General features: G+C 41.5%; 2 protein-coding genes across 3 annotated transcripts; one reads left to right on the top strand and one right to left on the bottom strand.

Annotated features, from left to right (window-relative positions):
- On the top strand, positions 1-9,131 carry LOC113019334 (sulfotransferase 1C1-like). The gene is made up of 7 exons (XM_026162964.2): positions 1-425; positions 1,053-1,181; positions 2,421-2,518; positions 2,740-2,866; positions 6,122-6,216; positions 7,521-7,701; positions 8,761-9,131. The coding sequence occupies exons 1-7, from the start codon at positions 239-241 to the stop codon at positions 8,871-8,873; spliced, it is 930 nt and encodes a 309-aa protein (XP_026018749.1). The 5' UTR covers positions 1-238; the 3' UTR covers positions 8,874-9,131.
- On the bottom strand, positions 9,132-14,139 carry LOC145430298 (sarcoplasmic/endoplasmic reticulum calcium ATPase 1-like). Of its 2 annotated transcripts, XM_080305113.1 has the most exons (10): positions 14,011-14,139; positions 13,628-13,851; positions 13,291-13,511; positions 13,006-13,202; positions 12,831-12,916; positions 12,627-12,760; positions 12,399-12,516; positions 12,171-12,288; positions 11,846-11,891; positions 9,132-9,794 (listed from the first exon to the last, which is right to left on the bottom strand). In XM_080305113.1, exons 1-9 carry the CDS (start codon positions 14,018-14,020, stop codon positions 11,887-11,889), a joined length of 1,113 nt encoding a protein of 370 aa, XP_080161239.1. In that variant the 5' UTR covers positions 14,021-14,139; the 3' UTR covers positions 9,132-9,794; positions 11,846-11,886. The 2 variants fall into 2 exon arrangements, with proteins under 2 accessions (XP_080161239.1, XP_080161238.1); XM_080305112.1 differs by lacking the exon at positions 11,846-11,891.
- Positions 14,140-19,192: the final 5,053 nt, after the last annotated feature.

Here is a 19,192-nt window from a genome sequence, read left to right as displayed (position 1 = left end):
ATTTCATTTGTACTCTCCACATGTAAGTCCACCTCTCTGTGGGTTGCAGGATTTTTCGAGACCCTCCCTTTTTCCTTCCTCAGCTCACCGGCAAATCAGCAGTGAGTGTTTGACACAGACAGCTGAAGGCAGGACCTCGGGAGTTTGTTGAAGTTTTTTTTTTCTCTTCAATTTAAAAGAGGCAGATTTTAGCTCTTTGTTCTTGATTTCCTTGAGGCAGCTTTTGGCAGTGTAAAAAATGTCAGAGGAGAAAGAAATGACTTTTTACGAGGCTATTCATAAGGCCAGCTCCTCCATCACACGCTTCCCTCTCATCCCAGTCAGAGGAGTGCCTCTCATGAACTACATCGCCAACAACTGGGACAGCATCTGGGCTTTTCGTCCCGATCCATCGGACCTCCTCATCGCCGCCTACCCCAAAGCAGGTACTCAGAAACAGTGTTAGACACAAAGTACTGATCTCAAGCAGCTTTATTTGCGTTCTTACATTTCTAACACTTTACACTTCCACTCACGGGTATGGAGAAAAATACTGTGCATTTTCCTTATCTGTTGCAAATTCAGATGTTACATGAAAATATGCAGGACTGCACTGCCAAAACAGCATAGAAAATGAAGCACACTTTCCCTTTTCTCTTTAATGCAGCACTTTAACTTGTGAGGAAATATTTTTCCATTGTGGTGTTAATGCTTTCTTCTTCTTCCATTACTTGATTGTTAAGTAGTTTTTCCACTAAGTCTACCAAAACATTGTGTGTGTGTAACTGCTTAAACAAGCAGGCAATAAAGGAAAACACCAGTAACTCTAGACTAATCCTGTAATTACGCCTTCATGAAGTGTGAGAGTTATAATTTAAGCAAACAAACAACAAAGACAGGCTACTTTTCCTGCCCTTCAGTCTCTGGACTAATTTTTTAGACTGTGGAATCTGCTGTAATGTGGCACTACTAAGTAGCTGGTGTCAAAAAAGACGTTTGTTGGACTGTTGTTAATGTTTTTACTCAATGTGGTGAGATTTAGCAGTGCACCGTTTGATGTCTCTGTCTCATAGGGACTACATGGACCCAGGAAATTGTTGACCTGCTCCTTCACAATGGAGATGCTGAGGCCTGCAAACGAGCCCCCACACCTGTCCGCAATCCATTCCTAGAGCTCTTCTCCCCACCTCCCATCCCTTCAGGTGTGTGTTTTATCTATGTTTTTATTCTCTACTGTGACTCAGCAGGTTTAACATGTAGTTGTAGCATGTCAGAACTCACAAAAACAAGTCAAGGAGGAATGTTTCTGTAACGGATCGTTTTTTTCCCACCCCAATCAGAGTCAATGAGTTCTCAACCCATAAGCATATCCCTCCAAAGAAAAGACTTGAACTGGAGTTCTGTAGGCGATCAACAAAAGTTACTGTAGTTGGGTCATTTCAGTGAACGCAGCTGTGCTTTTCCAACACAGATTAGCCATATTTGTGTTTGACTAAACTTTAATACCAGCCAGTTGAATTTTTACAATGAAGCCAACTTTCAAGCATGTCACGGTGAACTAACAGGCAGGTTTATAACAATAAGTCACAGACAGCTAAAAAAGTAGCTGTAGTGTTTTGCTGCAGGGTTTTGGCACAACAGTCAGTGTTACTACTGTCAAAGGAAATCTTAAATGTACTGGGGTGCTAGACTTACCACTATATCCAAACCATTAGATACAAGAAAGAAAATAATGAACTTTACCCTCCCACCCTTTCTCTCCCCTGGACTGTTGACTCAAGAAAACATGCCTATGTTTCATCAGTCTCTAATCACTTCAGGTGTTCTTACCTTGATTATCCAGACTTGGTCCCCTGCTGTGTTTGTTATTTTTGTCAGGTACATTTTTATATTGTATTTATTCATTTTCAGTCATCTGGGAAAAAGTAAAAACAGGACTTAAATATACTTCTTCTAATTCAGGTTGGTTATTCAAAGAACAGATACCTGGAAGGCTCCATGTTAATGCAAACGGTTGTATAACAAAACACTGAGCTAAATGACATTACATCAAAATAGCTGGATGATATCATTCTCTTGTAGTAGGCTACTACAAATGATCTTGCAAATACCTCAGAATAAGGTGAAATCCTATTAGTTCACAATATGCTGAGTCATTCGGTCATTTTAGTAGAAATCACGACAACAGTTGCTCTGGTTTGGTGCTAAGTAAAATTGAATTGAATTAAATTCATACTGCTGTCACATTTTTTGGGAAATTTGCCTTAAGTTAAATGGCCGTGTCAACTTTTTCTCCTGTTTAATGTTATTTTAACCATGTTAAAAAAAAAGTAAATTCAACAATGCTAATAAGCAGTTTCCATTGGTTGGAATATATGAGAAATCATGGAATACACATGTTAAGTTTTTCCTGTGTCCAATTCCCTGGATTTATGTCTCAGGTCTTGATCTTCTGGAAAAAATGGATCCCCCGAGAGTTATCAAGACGCATCTTCCTTTTCAGCTGGTGCCTCCTGGATTCTGGGAAAACAAATGCAAGGTGAGACTTCTTGTCTATCAGACTTCAGTGAGAGTAGAAATTCCTCATTTTATTGCTTCTTACTAGACAGAAAACTCATGCAGCTTGAAGGTAAAAGGTTCATGATACGGCACGTAAATGAGGTGGGAGGTTACGAATGCCATGCTAGACACAATCTCATCAAATAATATGTTCTCTGTACTGTGAATATCTTTTTGTGTTCCTCCTGATCATGTGGGAAGGTGATCTACGTGGCACGCAATGCCAAAGACAACCTGGTGAGCTACTACTACTTTGATCTTATGAATCAGAGCCAGCCTGAGCCAGGGCCCTTTGGTGGCTACATCCACAAGTTTATGCAAGGAGAGCGTAAGTATATTTCCCTCTGTGTCCTCATACCTATTCTAAGCCATCAATAGCCCTATATGTTTACCCACCAAAGCAGCGTCTTTGGTTGCCTGGAGGCTTTTGTGAACAAAATATGTGATGGTGGATGGAAACTATGACAACTTGTGTAACTGCCTTTTATGCTTGAGTGGTCATGATAAGATTAGTTGCACCCTGAGTGGCTGTAGCGCGCATATCTTGGGAGGATCTGGATGAAAATGTAACCTTTTTTTAAAAAATATATAAATAAATGGAATATTTCTTCATCATGACAGCCATAAAAAAGCTGCTTCTTTACTGCTATTTCTTTTGTGCTTTTTTTCCCACCATATGTGCCTTGTTAGGAACATAGTTTGCTTTGTAAGTAAGTATGAAACCAATCACACAACTTTATTAAATTTCAATGCATTCATTCCAGAATGGGAAAAAAAATGATTTCCTTAGAAAAAGACTTAAATGGTTGCTGTAAGGTCATTAAATGATAACTTTTTGAAATGTCTTTATATTAACAATTGGATATATGTTAACTACCTATAAATGAAGTCACTGGGTTGGGTAATGCAAAGTGAATTATTACCTGACTCCTCTCAGCTTGTTGAGAGGAGAGTGTTTAGTTGTGATAGAAATCAAAATCTTGGTGACATATAACCAGTTTGGCTGCTTTGCTGCTGATTTGACTGGAACATATTAAAGCATCTGTGCCAGTTTGGTGAAGATTAGGGAACAAAAAGGTGGCCTTTCATAAAACACAATATGGTGGAAATGTACATAATAGGTTTCGTTGGGCTTGATTTATTTAACAAATTTAATGGTCCGTCAGTTAATCAGATTCAAAGATAGATCCTTTGTTTGCAGGAAATTACATTGCCATTTACATGCCATAAACACTGACATAAACAATATTAATTCCTAATAAAGTTAATAATTTATGAATAAATAAAACACCCAGTAACTAACATGAAAATATGCAAACATTTTGGAAAACTCATATTATTAGTACTGTGCATTAAATGGGCTTACAGCAGCTGATATGAAGGACCTCCCGAGGAGCTCAGACTGCACTTTGGTTCAGTCAGTCTTTGACTGATTTGCTACTTTTGATAACCTCCAGGGATTGGAGTGGGTGTGCAGGTTCATCAGGTAAAATCAGATCTAAAATCTGGCAAAGTTCAAACATTACATGCATAAACTCATATTCCACCTTGGCTCACTGGTTGCGCTCGACTGCTCAAGGCACAAACATGAAACTTGTTCATAAGAATCAGAGGCTTGTCAGTTTGCCAGGAACTGAAAACATGTACCGTTCATGCAAATGTGTACTGATGTGTAAACTTTTGACCCAACCCTTATTTCTTTATGCTTTGCTTTCAAGGAGCCCTTTAACTTTAAGTGGTCTTGAGCAATAGTTCTTCAGGTTTTCTGAAGGTCAGAGAACCAAACAAAAGGAAGCCAACATCTTTAAATGTCCTTCAAAAAGCAAGAGAAGTACGGTATCTTTGAAAACTACTGAAAGAAATTAAGCTGCCTGTATTGTAGAATAGAATAGAATAGAATACTTTTATTTGTCAATTTCTTCAAATGTACTTGCCATACAAAGGAATTGAAATTACGTTTCACACTGTCCCATGCGTAGGCATTGACAACAATAAGGTGCAGATGCACAACAAAAACAAAAACAGCCCTAACAATAAGGTAATAAATAGTAATATAATAATATAAATAGTGCTAAAAGAATACTAAAATATATATATATAGCAGCAGGTGTGTGCAATTGCAATACAAGTCAGGAATGTTTTCAGTTCTTGGTTCAGAGAGTGTTTCCTTGTTGGAGAGTGTGCGTGGGTGGGGGGGGTAGAGTCCAATCTGTCTACTATACTTCTGCCAATCTGGTGATTCTGCTGGCTGGGAGCTGGGAGGGAAGAGAGTTCAGCAGTCTCACAGCCTGGTGGATGAAGCTGTTGGTGAGCCTGGTAGTGCGGGAGCGGAGACTTCTGTATCTCTTTCCAGAGGGCAGGAGGCTGAACAGACAGTGCGCGGGGTGGGTTGCATCGTTGACAATTGTGATGGCTTTGCGGGTGAGGCGAGTGGTGTAAATGTCTTGCAGGGAGGGGAGTGGTACACCAACTATCCTCTCAGCTGTTCTCACAATGCGTTGTAGAGCTTTCCTGTTATAGTCAGTGCAGCTACCGCCCCACACAGTGATGCAGCTGGAGAGGATACTTTCAATAGTTCCTCTGTGGAATGTAGTCAGGATGGGTGGTGGAGCACTTGCCCGCTTGAGTTTGCGCAGGAAGTAGAGGCGCTGTTGTGCTTTCTTGGCCAGTGATGCTGTGCTGGTGGTCCAAGAGAGGTCCTCACTGATGTGCACCCCCAGGAACTTGGTGCTGCTCACCCTCTCCACCGCAGCGCCGTCGATGGTCAATGGGGGGTGACAGGTGTGGCCTCTCTGGAAGTTGACAATAATCTCCTTGGTCTTACTGACATTTAGCAGGAGGTTGTTGTCTCTGCACCACGTGGTCAGGAGCTCAACCTCTTTCCTGTAGTGGGTCTCATCGCCCTTGGTGATGAGCCCCACCAGCGTTGTGTCGTCCGCAAACTTCACAAGGTGGTTGGAGCTGTAGGTTGGTGTGCAGTCATGTGTCAACAGGGTGAAGAGCAGAGGACTGAGCACACAGCCTTGTGGAGCCCCCGTGCTCAGGGTGATGCTGTTTGAGACCTTGTTGCCCACTCGCACCGCTTGAGGCCTCTGGCTGAGGAAATCCAGCAGCCAGTTGCAGAGGGAGGTGCTGAGGCCCAGTCTGTCCAGTTTACAGATGAGTTGTTGTGGTATTATGGTGTTGAATGCTGAGCTAGAATAAAGGTGGTCATACCAAATATTGATATTAAAGCTAGTCAGAATGACACATCTGTCAATAAGTCACTGTACGTACTTTTAATTTTCCTAGTATAAAATAAAGAAATGATGAATTATGTAATCATAATTCATCACTTTGCAATAATTCATCAGCTCTGCAGTTACACAGCTGTAAAGTCATTAAAGGTGGTCAAGTTTATCAGTCTCTTATCAGCCGACAGTTACTAAAATACCTACTGTCATAAATGTTGATGTTAAGCTGTTAATGAGGCTTTACGATAGCCGTAAATATAAACATACACTCAGCATAAACCTGGACTGGAGTAGGAGAAATGTTTTCATCAAAGCTGCTTGAATGAATGGCCTTTGCTCTGCTTCTACAGTGTCATGGGGCTCCTGGTATGATCATGTGAAAGGTTACTGGCTGGAGCGAGAAAAGAGGAATATTCTGTACCTCTTCTACGAGGACATGAAAGAGGTGAGGAGAACACGTGGATTATAACCAAAGCATGTTGCACAACCTTCTTCAAAGCAAACGTAATAAACGCAGCGCATTCCTTTGATCTCATATGTAAAGCTGAGATTGAATGATTAGGAAGCCTTGTTATAGACGCAGATTTAGACCAGCTTCATGTATAAAGGAAAAAAAGAAAAGTAATGCCAACTGTCTGACATACAGCTGAAAAGAAAGAGCAGATTTTTTTGTAAACAATGTGACTACCGGCAAATCTCCTATTTCTGAAGATTTAAAAACAAATGTACCATACTCTTAAAAGACATTCAATATAAATTAAAAAAATACTTTGAGATATTGTTCAAAGAACTGTATATATGTATTAGTTGCACGACAGAGAAAGTTGGACTGCACAGTCCTGTGGAAAACACCCAGTGATTCAGTTGCTTGTAGAAGCACCTTTAGCATCAATAACCTGAAGTGAAGGTTTTCTGTATGACCTTATCGGTCTCTCACATCGTTATGGAAGACTTTTGGACCCTTCTTACAGCGTTGCTTTAGTTCATTGATGTTTGCAGACCTTTATTTAAACCCAGGTTTCAGTTAGTTTGAGGTGTGGACTTTGATCGGGCCATTGCTTACCTTTATTCTTTTCTTTCCCAGCCCTTTTGTGGTAGATTTGCTGCTGTGCTTGTGGCCATTGTCCTTTTGCATGATCTAATTTCAGTGAAACTTTACCTATTGGACAGATGGCTTCACATTTAACTGTAGATTACTTAACAGTTGGTATGAGGTGTTTTCTGTTGATATGCTGTATTTGCAAACCTTTTATAGAGGTGCTCACACTTCCTGAAGATCAGTTAATCAAGCGCATTTAATTAGCTTGCTTCTACCAACTGAAGCAGTAAAGGTGTACTTAGTTTTTCACAGGACTGCACAGAATCCCGTGATAAACATCCTTTTTCACATGACCAGTCAATTCATAAATATCAGCATACTTTATATTGTAAGCTAAATACCCTGAAGTGTTAGAGAGAGAAACCCAACAGGGCAATGATCTGCTGTGAGCAGTTGTCCACAGTGAGGAGGAAGAACTCCCATTTAACAGCTTCTCCCAATTTGATTTCCGTTATGTAATCTCTCCTCACCGGTTTGCAGTGTTTTGTTTATCACTTCTTATGATTTTACTTTTTCCGTTACCTTCAGGTATTTGCTGTTTTCAGTCGTAATGTGGTGACACCCCCTCTTGTTTTATCTGTTTGAACATCTGTAATGAATTTTAAAAATTAATAATCTCCGCACATACTCTGTCACATTTATTTTCCCAGAATCCTCGGCGTGAAGTGGAGCGCATCATGAAGTACCTGGACTTGTCGGTCTCCGATGAGGTCGTCAGCCAAATCGTGGAGCTCACCTCCTTTAAAAACATGAAGGAGAACCCGATGGCCAACTACTCCTGCGTTCCATCTGTGGTGTTTGACAAGTCCATCTCTCCTTTCATGAGAAAAGGTGCACTATTAAATTAAAGATATGCAGGAAAGTCAATCTCAGTCGCCAGTGAGTGCCTTACGTAGGGCAGTTAAAATGTCATGAACACCTATATTTGTCTCAGACACACAAATATCTTCATGTAATAATGTCACAAGGTTAAATCAACTTGTGAACAGTCTGAGCTCCTCAAAGGCAGCAATTACTGCTCTGCTACCTGTCCTTCAGTGCAGGGGCACCCCCTAGAGGTCCCTGGATTTTGAGCTCTCGCTTCTATTTTATTTATACATTACAACAACTTAACACTCAAATGAATAAGTCTGTTGGCAGATATTAACTAGAGTCGATTTAAAGTTTTGGAGGATTTTTAGTTCAAACAAGGCATCGTTAGCCTGGGCTTCTGCAACAATTATATGGTCAGTTTTTCCCCCTCACTTTTAACAAACCAGTCATTAAGTATTTAATCAGCACAATATAATTACATCTATAAACAAAGATACAGTTTTGGGAGTTTTACCTCTGTACACATCACAGTGGATCTTAACTCAAACAGTCAAGATGTAACTGAAATGCAGACGTCCAGGTTTTTAAAAAAGTATGGGGCTAAACATTACAGCTAGTCATACAGATAACCTCACATTTTCACAGGCTTAAAATGAGTTTAACAAACGTACATGATTTTAAATAAAAGGATTGTTTGATAAGTTCTGAAATTTCATGGCCTCAAGAAACTGCTTGTCAATCAATCATCTAATGACTACATATAAAAATGGCTGAAAAACATCCGGAGCAGTTCAAGCTGGAATTCTGCACTTTGCAGTTTTTGATTTAAAATCCACAGTGATACAAAATGTGAACAGTGTTTACACGCATGTTGTATGTTACATGTTATAATTTAATAAATGTATTAGCGGTAAATGAGACACTGTGTGGGCATTACATATGACTGTTTTGGAAAACATTTTTTAAGCACCAGTCAGTTATTCATTTGTGCAAAAAAACAAAAAAAACAAAAACATTGATAGAGGCGTTAGCATAAATTTTCCAACTTAACAAAATTGTCTTCCTTTTCATATGCAGGTGAAGTGGGTGACTGGAAAAACCATTTCACAGCTGAGCAATCAAAGCTGTTTGATGAAGACTATGAAAAGCAGATGAAGGACGTTGACATACCGTTCAGGACCCTCATCTAATGGATCCGGGGGTTTCTGGAATTCGCCGTGCAAACCAAAGACTGATGACTGTCGCTGAGCCACGCTTAAACAGCAGAAGCGAAAAACAAAAAAAACCCGTCATGGGCTAAAAAAACCAAAATAGTTGCTATAAAATTAAAATGGTTTGACTCACATTTAATATGTATGGATGTTGAACACTGTAATCACTCATCCTCGTGGCATTTCCAGAGGAGGTCATCTAAATTTACTCCCAATAACAACATGCTCCACAATAAATTCACAAGTTTTTAATCATCACTTTATTGCAGCTTATCAAGTAAACAATATATAAGACCAAAAGTGTTGTGACTGAGTAGACATGCCCATTTTATGTCACGAGACCTCCAACTGAGTCCGCTGACCGCATGGTCATAGAGAGCGCTGGCGGCTGAAAGCAAGTGGTTTTTCTGCCCATATGAAGTCATTTTAAACAACCCTACACCACACTGTACAGAGCCCAGCTAAAGCAGGGAGGCTGCACAAGACACGAGCAACGAAGACTAGAATCAAAGTAATGAGCTGGAAAGTCAGTCATATGAAAATGGACAGAGGACGCAAAAACACAACAGCTGAGAATATCCAAGGTTAACAAAAAAAATAATCACCTTTAATACATACTTTACTTCTTAGAATAAAATCTTAAATATTACTGCTTTATCTGGTTAATCAGGATACTTCCCCTCATTTTAATTCAATCTCCTTCCTTATACAGAGACTATTTTTATTGCAGATTTTAAACAAATTTTATTGGTTTTTTTTTTTCCATAAGGTTTTCTTTTTTCAGTCTTTTTCTTCTTTATGGCTCCCCTCTTTGGCTGTGATCTTTCTCTCTCCTCTGCTTCTTTCTCTTCAGCCCTGAAGATCCTCTTCTTCTACATCTCTATTTAACTTCTGTACCTGCTGCAGAGACCAGAGACACGTGATTTGGTAAACAAAGGAAAACTACGTGATTTCTCGTGTGATAAGAAGAATGACACTTTGATAGCATCTCTCAAACTTAAAGTGACAGGGCTTCACAAAATTCAGTTTGTGTACAGCTCAATATGGCATGCAGAGGATCAAAGGACGTCACAAGCATAAAAACATATTAAAACTACAAAATACAAGCAATGCATCAGAAATACATACATATAAACAGACACCTGCGCGCGCGCACACACACACACACACACACAAATACACAGTGCTTAAAAATTTATAAGACCACCAAGGTAAGGGTGGTCAGCTGCCCTAAATTAACAGTTTTGTTAGTTTACTAAAATATTTTTTAATATTTCTGGTCTGGTTAATCAGCCTTTATACACAAGCCCTTTAATCAAAATGATATTTTTGATGCTAAAAAAGAAATATTGTCATTCCTGTATTTATAAATTTACTGTTTTACAAAATAATAAAGCACATTATTACTTCAAATGCCAGTTACTTACTGAGGACTTTACTTACTTTTTTGCCAGTACAGTTATTTTTTTACATTGCTGAACAGAAAATTAGCTTCAGTGTTTAATAATAATGGATTGGATTTATATAACGCTTTTCAAGGCACCCAAAGCGCTTTACAATGCCACTATTCATTCACTCTCACATTCACACACTGGTGGAGGCAGCTACGGTTGTAGCCACAGCTGCCCTGGGACAGGCTGACAGAAGCGAGGCTGCCATATCGCGCCATCGGCCCCTCTGGCCAACACCGGTAGGGTAAAGTGTCTTGCCCAAGGACACAACAACCAGAACAGAGAGCCCAGGGATCGAACTGGCGATCTTCCGGTTACAGAAGCGCTTCCCAATCCCCTGAACCACAGTTACCCTCACTTAGCTTTTGACTTCTCAGTCAGGTCTGGTGTGTTGGCTCAAATTAGAACATGAACTTGGTTAAACCCCCCAAAGAAATGTAAAAACTTTACAGATTTGTAAAATAGTTGTGTTTTCTTAAATTTCTTAAGCACTTTATCCGTAAGCAATACATAAAATTAAATTCTGCACAAAATCCTGTTGAATATAAACAGAAATATGAAAACAAACAAACTTTGACACGACAGAAGTAGGAGGCCAACATGATACTGACAAAGACAAAATGCACATGCTCTTTATTTACCAGACCACTAAATGTGGCTGAGCTCACTCGTAGGCTGTATAGCGATCTATTATTTAGTGGAAACATTAGCTAAATGTCTCATTAAAAAGGTGCATTTTAAGAACTGCTTGAAATTATTGTTAGACTTCATATTTGAAGGTAGGTTCCAGAGTTTGAGGGTTTAAACATAAAAAAAGCTACATCCCCAATTTGTCTTCATAAGGAGAACAAAGAACAGTTTCACAGTATGACTTTCTTTCAGAAATATAAGCTAGTTTAAGAAGTTTAAGACAATTTAAGCCTTTATTTACAAGGGAGAGCATTTTAAATGTGGGGCTTACTTTATGAAAAAGTCACTGTTATTATTTATAAGCTTCATATAAACATGTAATAAATTATTTTGGAGTTTATTGCAGCTCTAGAGGAAAAAACTACACATAATGCTAACAGTAAAAGAGATTAAGAGTAAAATCTGTTGACAAAGGGAACAATTAATACTCACACAGACCTTTTATCTGCTTACAGCTATATCATAAAGTGCTAAGAAAAAACATTTGTTTAATGTTTATATAATGATTATAAAAGGTAACCTTGGTGAGATACAAAGTGATCTACTCACCTGCTCACGGTGATCTCACGAAGAAAAAAACAAAAACCAATAAACAGAAACCTCAGATCAACACACTCGAGGGTCTCCCCATACAGAAGTCATGATACCCAATGTTTTTCAATTTGATTTTCAATGAATGAGTAGTGAGGAGACCCCGGAGGTCACAGTGAGTCTGATAACAGCTTGAACACATTGAAATAGCAACAAATACACAAACAGACAAACAGTCTCTACACAGCGCTACACACTGCAGTGTGAGCCTTGGAATACCTTGGTTTAGTTACAGGTTAATGGTGATGGGTTGGCTGAATTTAAGCTGGAAATGGACAAAAACAAACGGGTTACGTGAGTTAATGATGAATGGAGAGAAGTGAAAACAGGCAGATTAAAAACACAGAATCAAACCTGATTGAATTAAAATGAAATTAGATAAAGGCTAGGTTAATTTTAATAAGTTAAAATATTAATAAATAGTCTGAAAAGATGATGGTAGTAATGCATGAATGATTAAGTAAAACTATTATCTGTTATCTTAGGAACTGGGACAGATCTCTGTTTATTTTTGTTCTTGTGGATTTATAAAAGTGCTGCTTACCTTCAACATAGTTGCGGGCGAAGAACTTCAGCACCTCATCAATGGCAATGACGGGGAAGGAAAGTTTCAGGACCACCAGCCACTGCTCCACTGACAGATGGGTCAACTTGAAGATCATCTTGAGAGGAAAAGAATGGAAGTCAGATGAAGCTGAACCCCACGGAGGAAATCCACATAAACTAGAGCTTCTAAAACAAAAAAGATTTTCAAACTGAACTTCTGACTCACAGGGAGAGGATCAACATAGATGATCATGAAGTGCAGGGACATGGACAGGGTCATGGCAGAGAGCAGCCAGAAGTTGCTCCATGGGGGCATGCGCACCAGAGACTGATTCTCAGACAAGCTTGAAGAGGAAGAAGAAGAAGAGATGTGAGAGCAGAATATATCTGTTGCATGAAGAAACCTTTTTTTTTTTACAAGCTACATCCTCCTCTATCACATTCAAAGAAGTACCTGTTAAGAGCATTGCACATCTCAATGGTGACCAGTACAGACAGGGCCATGGTCATGGGAGGAGCAGCCTCAAAGATTTCACATTCCAGGCCTTCAAAGTCCTCGTTCTCATCGTGGCACTGCATGAAGTGTGACTGCACGGATAGGAAGATCAGTAAATGTCTACATCTGTGTTTAGTGGAAAGCAACAGGAAAAACACTCACCAGCTGATAGTAGGTGACCCCGGGGCCAGTGGGGTTGTAGATGAACCACCAGGCAGCGCCACCAACAGTGGCAGCACCGACATATCCTGTTAGTGTAGGTGGATCGTGTCAGTGTAGACAACTGTTGTACCTACTTTCAATCAAAATCCATACAAACTCACCCAGTTCCACTTACCACCAATGGCCATGTATCTGAAGAACAGCCAGATCAGAGGCTCCTTGGGGGAGCGTGGGGGTTTGCCCATGATGTCCAGATCAGGTGGGTTGAAGCCCAGAGCAGTGGCGGGCAGACCATCAGTCACCAAGTTGACCCAGAGCAGCTGGACGGGGATCAGAGCTTCGGGCAGACCCAGAGCAGCGGTAAGGAAGATACTGAGGGAGGGTAATGGGCTGAAGTTAAGCCAGAGACAAAAAGAAAGATGTGTAGCTGTACAGAGTGTGTGTCAAACAGGTCACTCACCAGACGACCTCACCAACGTTGGAGGAGATGAGGTAGCGGATGAACTGCTTCATGTTGTTGTAGATAGCTCTGCCCTCCTCAACAGCAGCCACAATGGAAGAGAAGTTGTCGTCAGCCAGGACCATCTCAGAGGCAGACTTGGCAACGGCAGTGCCAGAGCCCATGGCGATGCCGATCTCGGCCTTCTTCAGGGCAGGGGCATCGTTCACACCATCACCAGTCTGCGGTTGGAGGAGATGAAGTATGCATTAGACAAACCAACCACCAGACAACACTTTAACACAACCTCTGTGTCGGTAACAGGTTTAGTTTGCATCCTGCACTGCTGGGCTCTTACCATGGCAGTGATGTCATCATAACTCTGGAGGAACTCAACGATCTTGGACTTGTGGGACGGCTCCACACGGGCAAAGCAGCAAGCCCTGCGCACAGCCTCGGACTGCTCGTGGAGAGGCAGATCATCAAACTCACGTCCGGTGTAGGCCCTGCCGGAGACATCCTCGTCCTCGCCGAAGATGCCAATGCGACGGCAGATAGCGATAGCAGTTCCCTTGTTGTCACCTGACACATGGAGAAGGAGAAAATGAGTGGAAACCTTGTAAAAAGGACAGTTTCCGGAGAATAAAAACAACTTTGTATGATTGTGTATTAGCAGAACAGAAAGATCCGATTTTCTGATTATAAGAATGGTATAATAAAAAAGCTCTCCATGACACTAACCAGTGATCATAATGACACGGATTCCAGCAGCTCTGCACAGCTCAATTGAGCCAGTGACCTCCTTACGAGGGGGGATCCAGCTCTTATCAGTATGTTTCTGCCTAAAGACAAATTTATGTGCACACTAGAGGCGGACAAAGACCGTTGTACTGTGTCCAACGGAGGATTCAGATCCACCTCAGGCATAACTGGTTGTGGTAAAGCAGAAAAGCTAGTTGTATTCAAGTCAGGAACGGTACTATTAATGAAGATATGACAGTGTGCCATCAATTTACGGTTAAAAAACATTTCTTTGCTGAATTTATGAAAAATGCCAATGATGACAGTTTGACAGGGATAGAACAAAATATTTCCTTATTCCTCCAGAGCCCGGACCTCGACATTATTGAAGCAGTGTGGGATCACCTTGACAGAGAACAGAAGTCAGCCAACATCCAAAGAAGAGCTTTTAATGTTCTTTGTGAGGGACCAAGCAGCCAAAGCAAAGAGGACACAGGCAAAAAAGTATCTTCAAAAAGGGTTTTCTTTATTTTAACCCTCAAAAAGTCCAAAATTAACAAAATTCAAAAACATACTTAGCAGGCCCATAAAAGAGGTCAACTAAATATAACTCTACAAAAAGGAATTTACAGAAGCTTAAACAAAACAAAGTGAGACACAACTTAACTCACAAACTGACCTAATTACAAAGACACATGAGGGTAGCTTTTATAATGATTTGGCCAAACCATTTACACACAATAGGGGGGGGGGAACAAAAACACACACTAAGGCTGTGTCCCAATTCAGGGTCTGCACGCTTGAAGTACGCATTTTAAGTGTGATTACGTCATTACGTCATTATATATAGATATATAGATATATATCTATATATCTATATATATATATATATATATATATGTATATATAAAAAAAACACCCAGCACGCCCCTGCGGGCGGTTTATCCTTCAAGCTCGGGTCCTCTACCAGAGGCCTGGGAGCTTGAGGGTCCTGCGCAGTATCTTAGCTGTTCCCAGGACTGCGCTCTTCTGGACAGAGATCTCCGATGTTATTCCCGGGATCTGCTGGAGCCACTCGCCTAGCTTGGGAGTCACCGCACCTAGTGCTCCGATTACCACGGGGACCACCGTTACCTTCACCCTCCACATCCTCTCGAGCTCTTCTCTGAGCCCTTGGTATTTCTCCAGCTTCTCGTGTTCCTTCTTCCTGATATTGCTGTCATTCGGAACCGCTACATCAATCACTACGGCCGTCTTCTTCTGTTTGTCTACCACCACTATGTCCGGTTGGTTAGCCACCACCATTTTGTCCGTCTGTATCTGGAAGTCCCACAGGATCTTAGCTCGGTCATTCTCCACCACCCTTGGGGGCATCTCCCATTTTGACCTCGGGACTTCTAGGTTATACTCGGCACAGATGTTCCTGTACACTATGCCGGCCACTTGGTTATGGCGTTCCATGTATACCTTGCCTGCTAGCATCTTGCACCCTGCTGTTATGTGCTGGATTGTCTCTGGGGCATCTTTACACAGCCTGCACCTGGGGTCTTGCCTGGTGTGATAGACCCCAGCCTCTATGGATCTTGTACTCAGAGCTTGTTCTTGTGCTGCCATGATTAGTGCCTCTGTGCTGTCTTTCAGTCCAGCTTTGTCCAGCCACTGGTAGGATTTCTGGATATCAGCCACCTCCTCTATCTGCCGGTGGTACATACCGTGCAGGGGCCTGTCCTTCCATGATGCTTCCTCGTCTCCCTCCTCTTTCTTGGGTTTCTGCTGCCTGAGGTATTCACTGAGCACTCGGTCAGTTGGGGCCATCTTCCCAATGTATTCTTGGATGTTCCTTGTCTCATCCTGGACTGTGGTGCTGACACTCACCAGTCCCCGGCCCCCTTCCTTCCGCTTAGCGTACAGCCTCAGGGTGCTGGACTTGGGGTGAAACCCTCCATGCATGGTCAGGAGCTTTCTTGTCTTTATGTCAGTGGCTTCTATCTCCTCCTTTGGCCAGCCTATTACCCCAGCAGGGTACCTGATCACGGGCAGGGCGTATGTGTTGATGGCCCGGATCTTGTTCTTACCATTCAGCTGACTCCTCAGGACTTGCCTGACCCTCTGCAGGTACTTGGTGGTTGCAGCCTTTCTAGCGGCCTCTTCATGGTTCCCATTTGCCTGCGGGATCCCCAGGTACTTGTAACTGTCCTCTATGTCTGCAATGTTGCCTTCTGGTAGTTCAATCCCCTCAGTTCTGACTACCTTCCCTCTCTTTGTTACCATCCGACTACACTTCTCCAGTCCGAACGACATTCCAATGTCATTGCTGTATAGCCTGGTAGTGTGGATCAGTGAATCGATGTCTCGTTCACTCTTGGCATACAGCTTGATGTCATCCATGTACAGGAGGTGGCTGACAAGTGCTCCGTTCCATAGTCGGTATCCGTAGCCAGTCTTGTTAATGATCTCACTGAGGGGGTTCAGGCCTATGCAGAACAGCAGTGGGGACAGAGCATCTCCTTGGTAGATCCCGCACTTGATGGTAACTTGTGCTATGGGCTTGGAGTTGGCCTCTAGTGTTGTACGCCACATCCCCATTGAGTTCCTGATGAAGGCTCTTAGGGTCCCATTGATCTTGTACAATTCTAGGCATTCCAGTATCCAGCTGTGGGGCATTGAGTCATAGGCCTTCTTGTAATCAATCCAGGCAGTGCACAGGTTGGTCAGTCTGGTCTTGCAGTCTCGGCTGATTGTTCTGTCTACCAGTAGCTGGTGTTTTGCACCTCTGGTATTCTTGCCAATTCCTTTCTGTGTCCCGCTCATGTATTGACCCATGTGGCTGTTCATCTTAGCCGATATGATGCCTGACAGGAGCTTCCATGTAGTACTGAGGCAGGTTATTGGTCGGTAGTTGGAGGGGACCGGTCCCTTCTTGGGGTCCTTGGGGATCAGGACCGTCCGGCCTTCAGTTAGCCATTCCGGGTGTCTCTCGTTAACTAGCAGCTGGTTCATTTGTGCTGCCAGACGCTCGTGGAGTGCAGCCAGCTTCTTCAGCCAGTAGGCGTGAACCATGTCGGGCCCTGGTGCTGTCCAACTCTTCATACTGGAGACCCTTTCTTGGATATCTGCCACTGTGATGGTTACTGGACCCTGTTCAGGGAGGTCGCTGTGGTCTGCCCTCAGATCCACTAGCCACTGAGCATTGCCGTTTTATATATATATATATAAAACAGAGATCTCCCGGGAATAACATCGGAGATCTCTGTCCAGAAGAGCGCAGTCCTGGGAACAGCTAAGATACTGCGCAGGACCCTCAAGCTCCCAGGCCTCTGGTAGAGGACCCGAGCTTGAAGGATAAACCGCCCGCAGGGGCGTGCTGGGTGTTTTGTTTTTGTTTATAGATATCATAATAATCTGACAATACTATAATATTGGCCATATTATATTTACATTACCACAGTGAGATGATTTTAGTCTCATGAACAACATTAGCTAATTGTTATTTACTAACTAATCTTGAAATAACTGTTCAGCACAGAAATGAAGCCCAACAATCATGTTTTACAGTCCTGTGGTCTCAGCCTCAGATACTCAACTAATCAAAGTGATGTCATGACAATAATGAATGACCAACAAAACATTTTTTCTCCTTCATTTCTGTCACACAAAGCTGTATGTAACGTTTCTCGCGGTTAGTATCATGGTTGCTAGGCAACCTGAACAGCGCGACGAAGGCTAGACCGTCCCATTTCACAAGCCTCTCACTTCCGCACTCGTACTTATAGTACGCACCGTACGTAGTACGCGTAGTGCGCGTACTTCAAGCGTGCAGACCCTGAATTGGGACACAGCCTAATATTAGCTAAGCACAGAATAACCTAACTAAACCTAAAACACCCCTGCTTCTGGTAAGCCCATGGTTGGTCCTGCCGAGCAGGCATTTTGTTCCCAGAGTCCTCAGCCACACCTTTTGCCCAGACAGGAAACAGCCACCGCCCAAACCCAGGTAACTCAAAGAAAGAGAAACATAATTAATATAACAAAACATTTTAGAAAAACCACACAATGCTACTATGTGTGCGCCTCATAATATCAGTGTTAGGTTTAACCAAATGATTAATAAATTTTATTAATGAAGAAAACTGCAAAGCAAACTAATAAAGTGAAAGAATGGACTGATTTACCCCTGTGTGGCTGATGCCATCACATTCTTCAAGAAGCCTGGAGAACTATTCCTGAAGACGACTTTAAGAAATGACAAGAAAGCTGCCTGAGGGAGTTCAGGTTTTGTTGAGAAATAAAGGTGATCACACCCAATATTAGCTTTCAGGCTTTGTTTTTGTGTTATATACTTTATTTTAATGAATGTTTGCAAACTTTTTAATAACTAACTGCGGCACCTATTTTCAATTTTCTTAAAAATACAAGTGAAAATGAAGAATAACTCAAGACTTTTGCAAAGTACTGTAACTTTGTGCAATAGTACTGATGCACGGTATACAGGAACTGTAAGTTATCTGATGTTTCCTCCATGTATAGACAGACACTAGAACTTGTAATATAAATATGATGGAAAGGAATTGTTAGGAAGCCGTGCACTTCAGGGTGCTTTAAAGTTATAAATTTCTCAACTTTCCCAGACAGTTTTTATAAAAACATTCTTGAACTCCACTGAGACAGCTCAACCTGTTTATAGTGAAAATATTGTTTCTATCGCTGGCAGGATATTAACTCTGAAAATCCTGGAATGTAAAGTCTAAACACTTTCATCTGGCTGAATAGATAACCTATGAAGTCCATATAAATCTCCAGCAGCGTGTCTACACAAGAACATTTTTCTTCTTGTAAGACAATACAATATGAAACGAGACCCCTGCCATGCACTCTTTTACTGGAATTAGGTCAACATTTTGTTTACTTTGAAGGATCAAAGTCCAAATGTGCTTTTGTAAAAATTGGCCACTAATTTTCTGATTGTGATTAAAAATTGGTTGTTTTTTAAAATTGTGATTAAAAAGTGTGAATCAATGAACACAACTCTGTTAAAAGACCAAGAAACGCAAGTGGTCAGAGTGTTTTACACAGAGTTACACATTTAACTGTGAAGTTTAAATCCATTTCATTTGTACTCTCCACATGTAAGTCCACCTCTCTGTGGGTTGCAGGATTTTTCGCGACCCTCCCTTTTTCCTTC

The sequence above is a fragment of the Astatotilapia calliptera genome, chromosome 8 (genome assembly GCF_964374335.1).
Source record: "Astatotilapia calliptera chromosome 8, fAstCal68.1, whole genome shotgun sequence".
Taxonomy (NCBI): Eukaryota; Metazoa; Chordata; class Actinopteri; order Cichliformes; family Cichlidae; genus Astatotilapia; species Astatotilapia calliptera.
This window is presented reverse-complemented; position numbering and strand designations above follow the sequence as displayed.

What these genes read in the sequence shown, in the direction of transcription:
- LOC113019334 (XM_026162964.2), top strand. Translation starts at nt 239, where the DNA reads ATGTCAGAGGAGAAAGAAATGACTTTTTACGAGGCTATTCATAAGGCC. An exon ending in TCTGGGAAAACAAATGCAAG is followed by an intron (nt 2,519 to 2,739) that starts GTGAGACTTCTT and finishes TCATGTGGGAAG; the next exon opens with GTGATCTACGTGGCACGCAA. An exon ending in CTCTCCTTTCATGAGAAAAG is followed by an intron (nt 7,702 to 8,760) that starts GTGCACTATTAA and finishes TTTCATATGCAG; the next exon opens with GTGAAGTGGGTGACTGGAAA.
- LOC145430298 (XM_080305112.1), bottom strand. An exon ending in AACGTTGGTGAGGTCGTCTG is followed by an intron (nt 13,203 to 13,290) that starts GTGAGTGACCTG and finishes ACCCTCCCTCAG; the next exon opens with TATCTTCCTTACCGCTGCTC. An exon ending in CAGATACATGGCCATTGGTG is followed by an intron (nt 12,917 to 13,005) that starts GTAAGTGGAACT and finishes CTACACTAACAG; the next exon opens with GATATGTCGGTGCTGCCACT.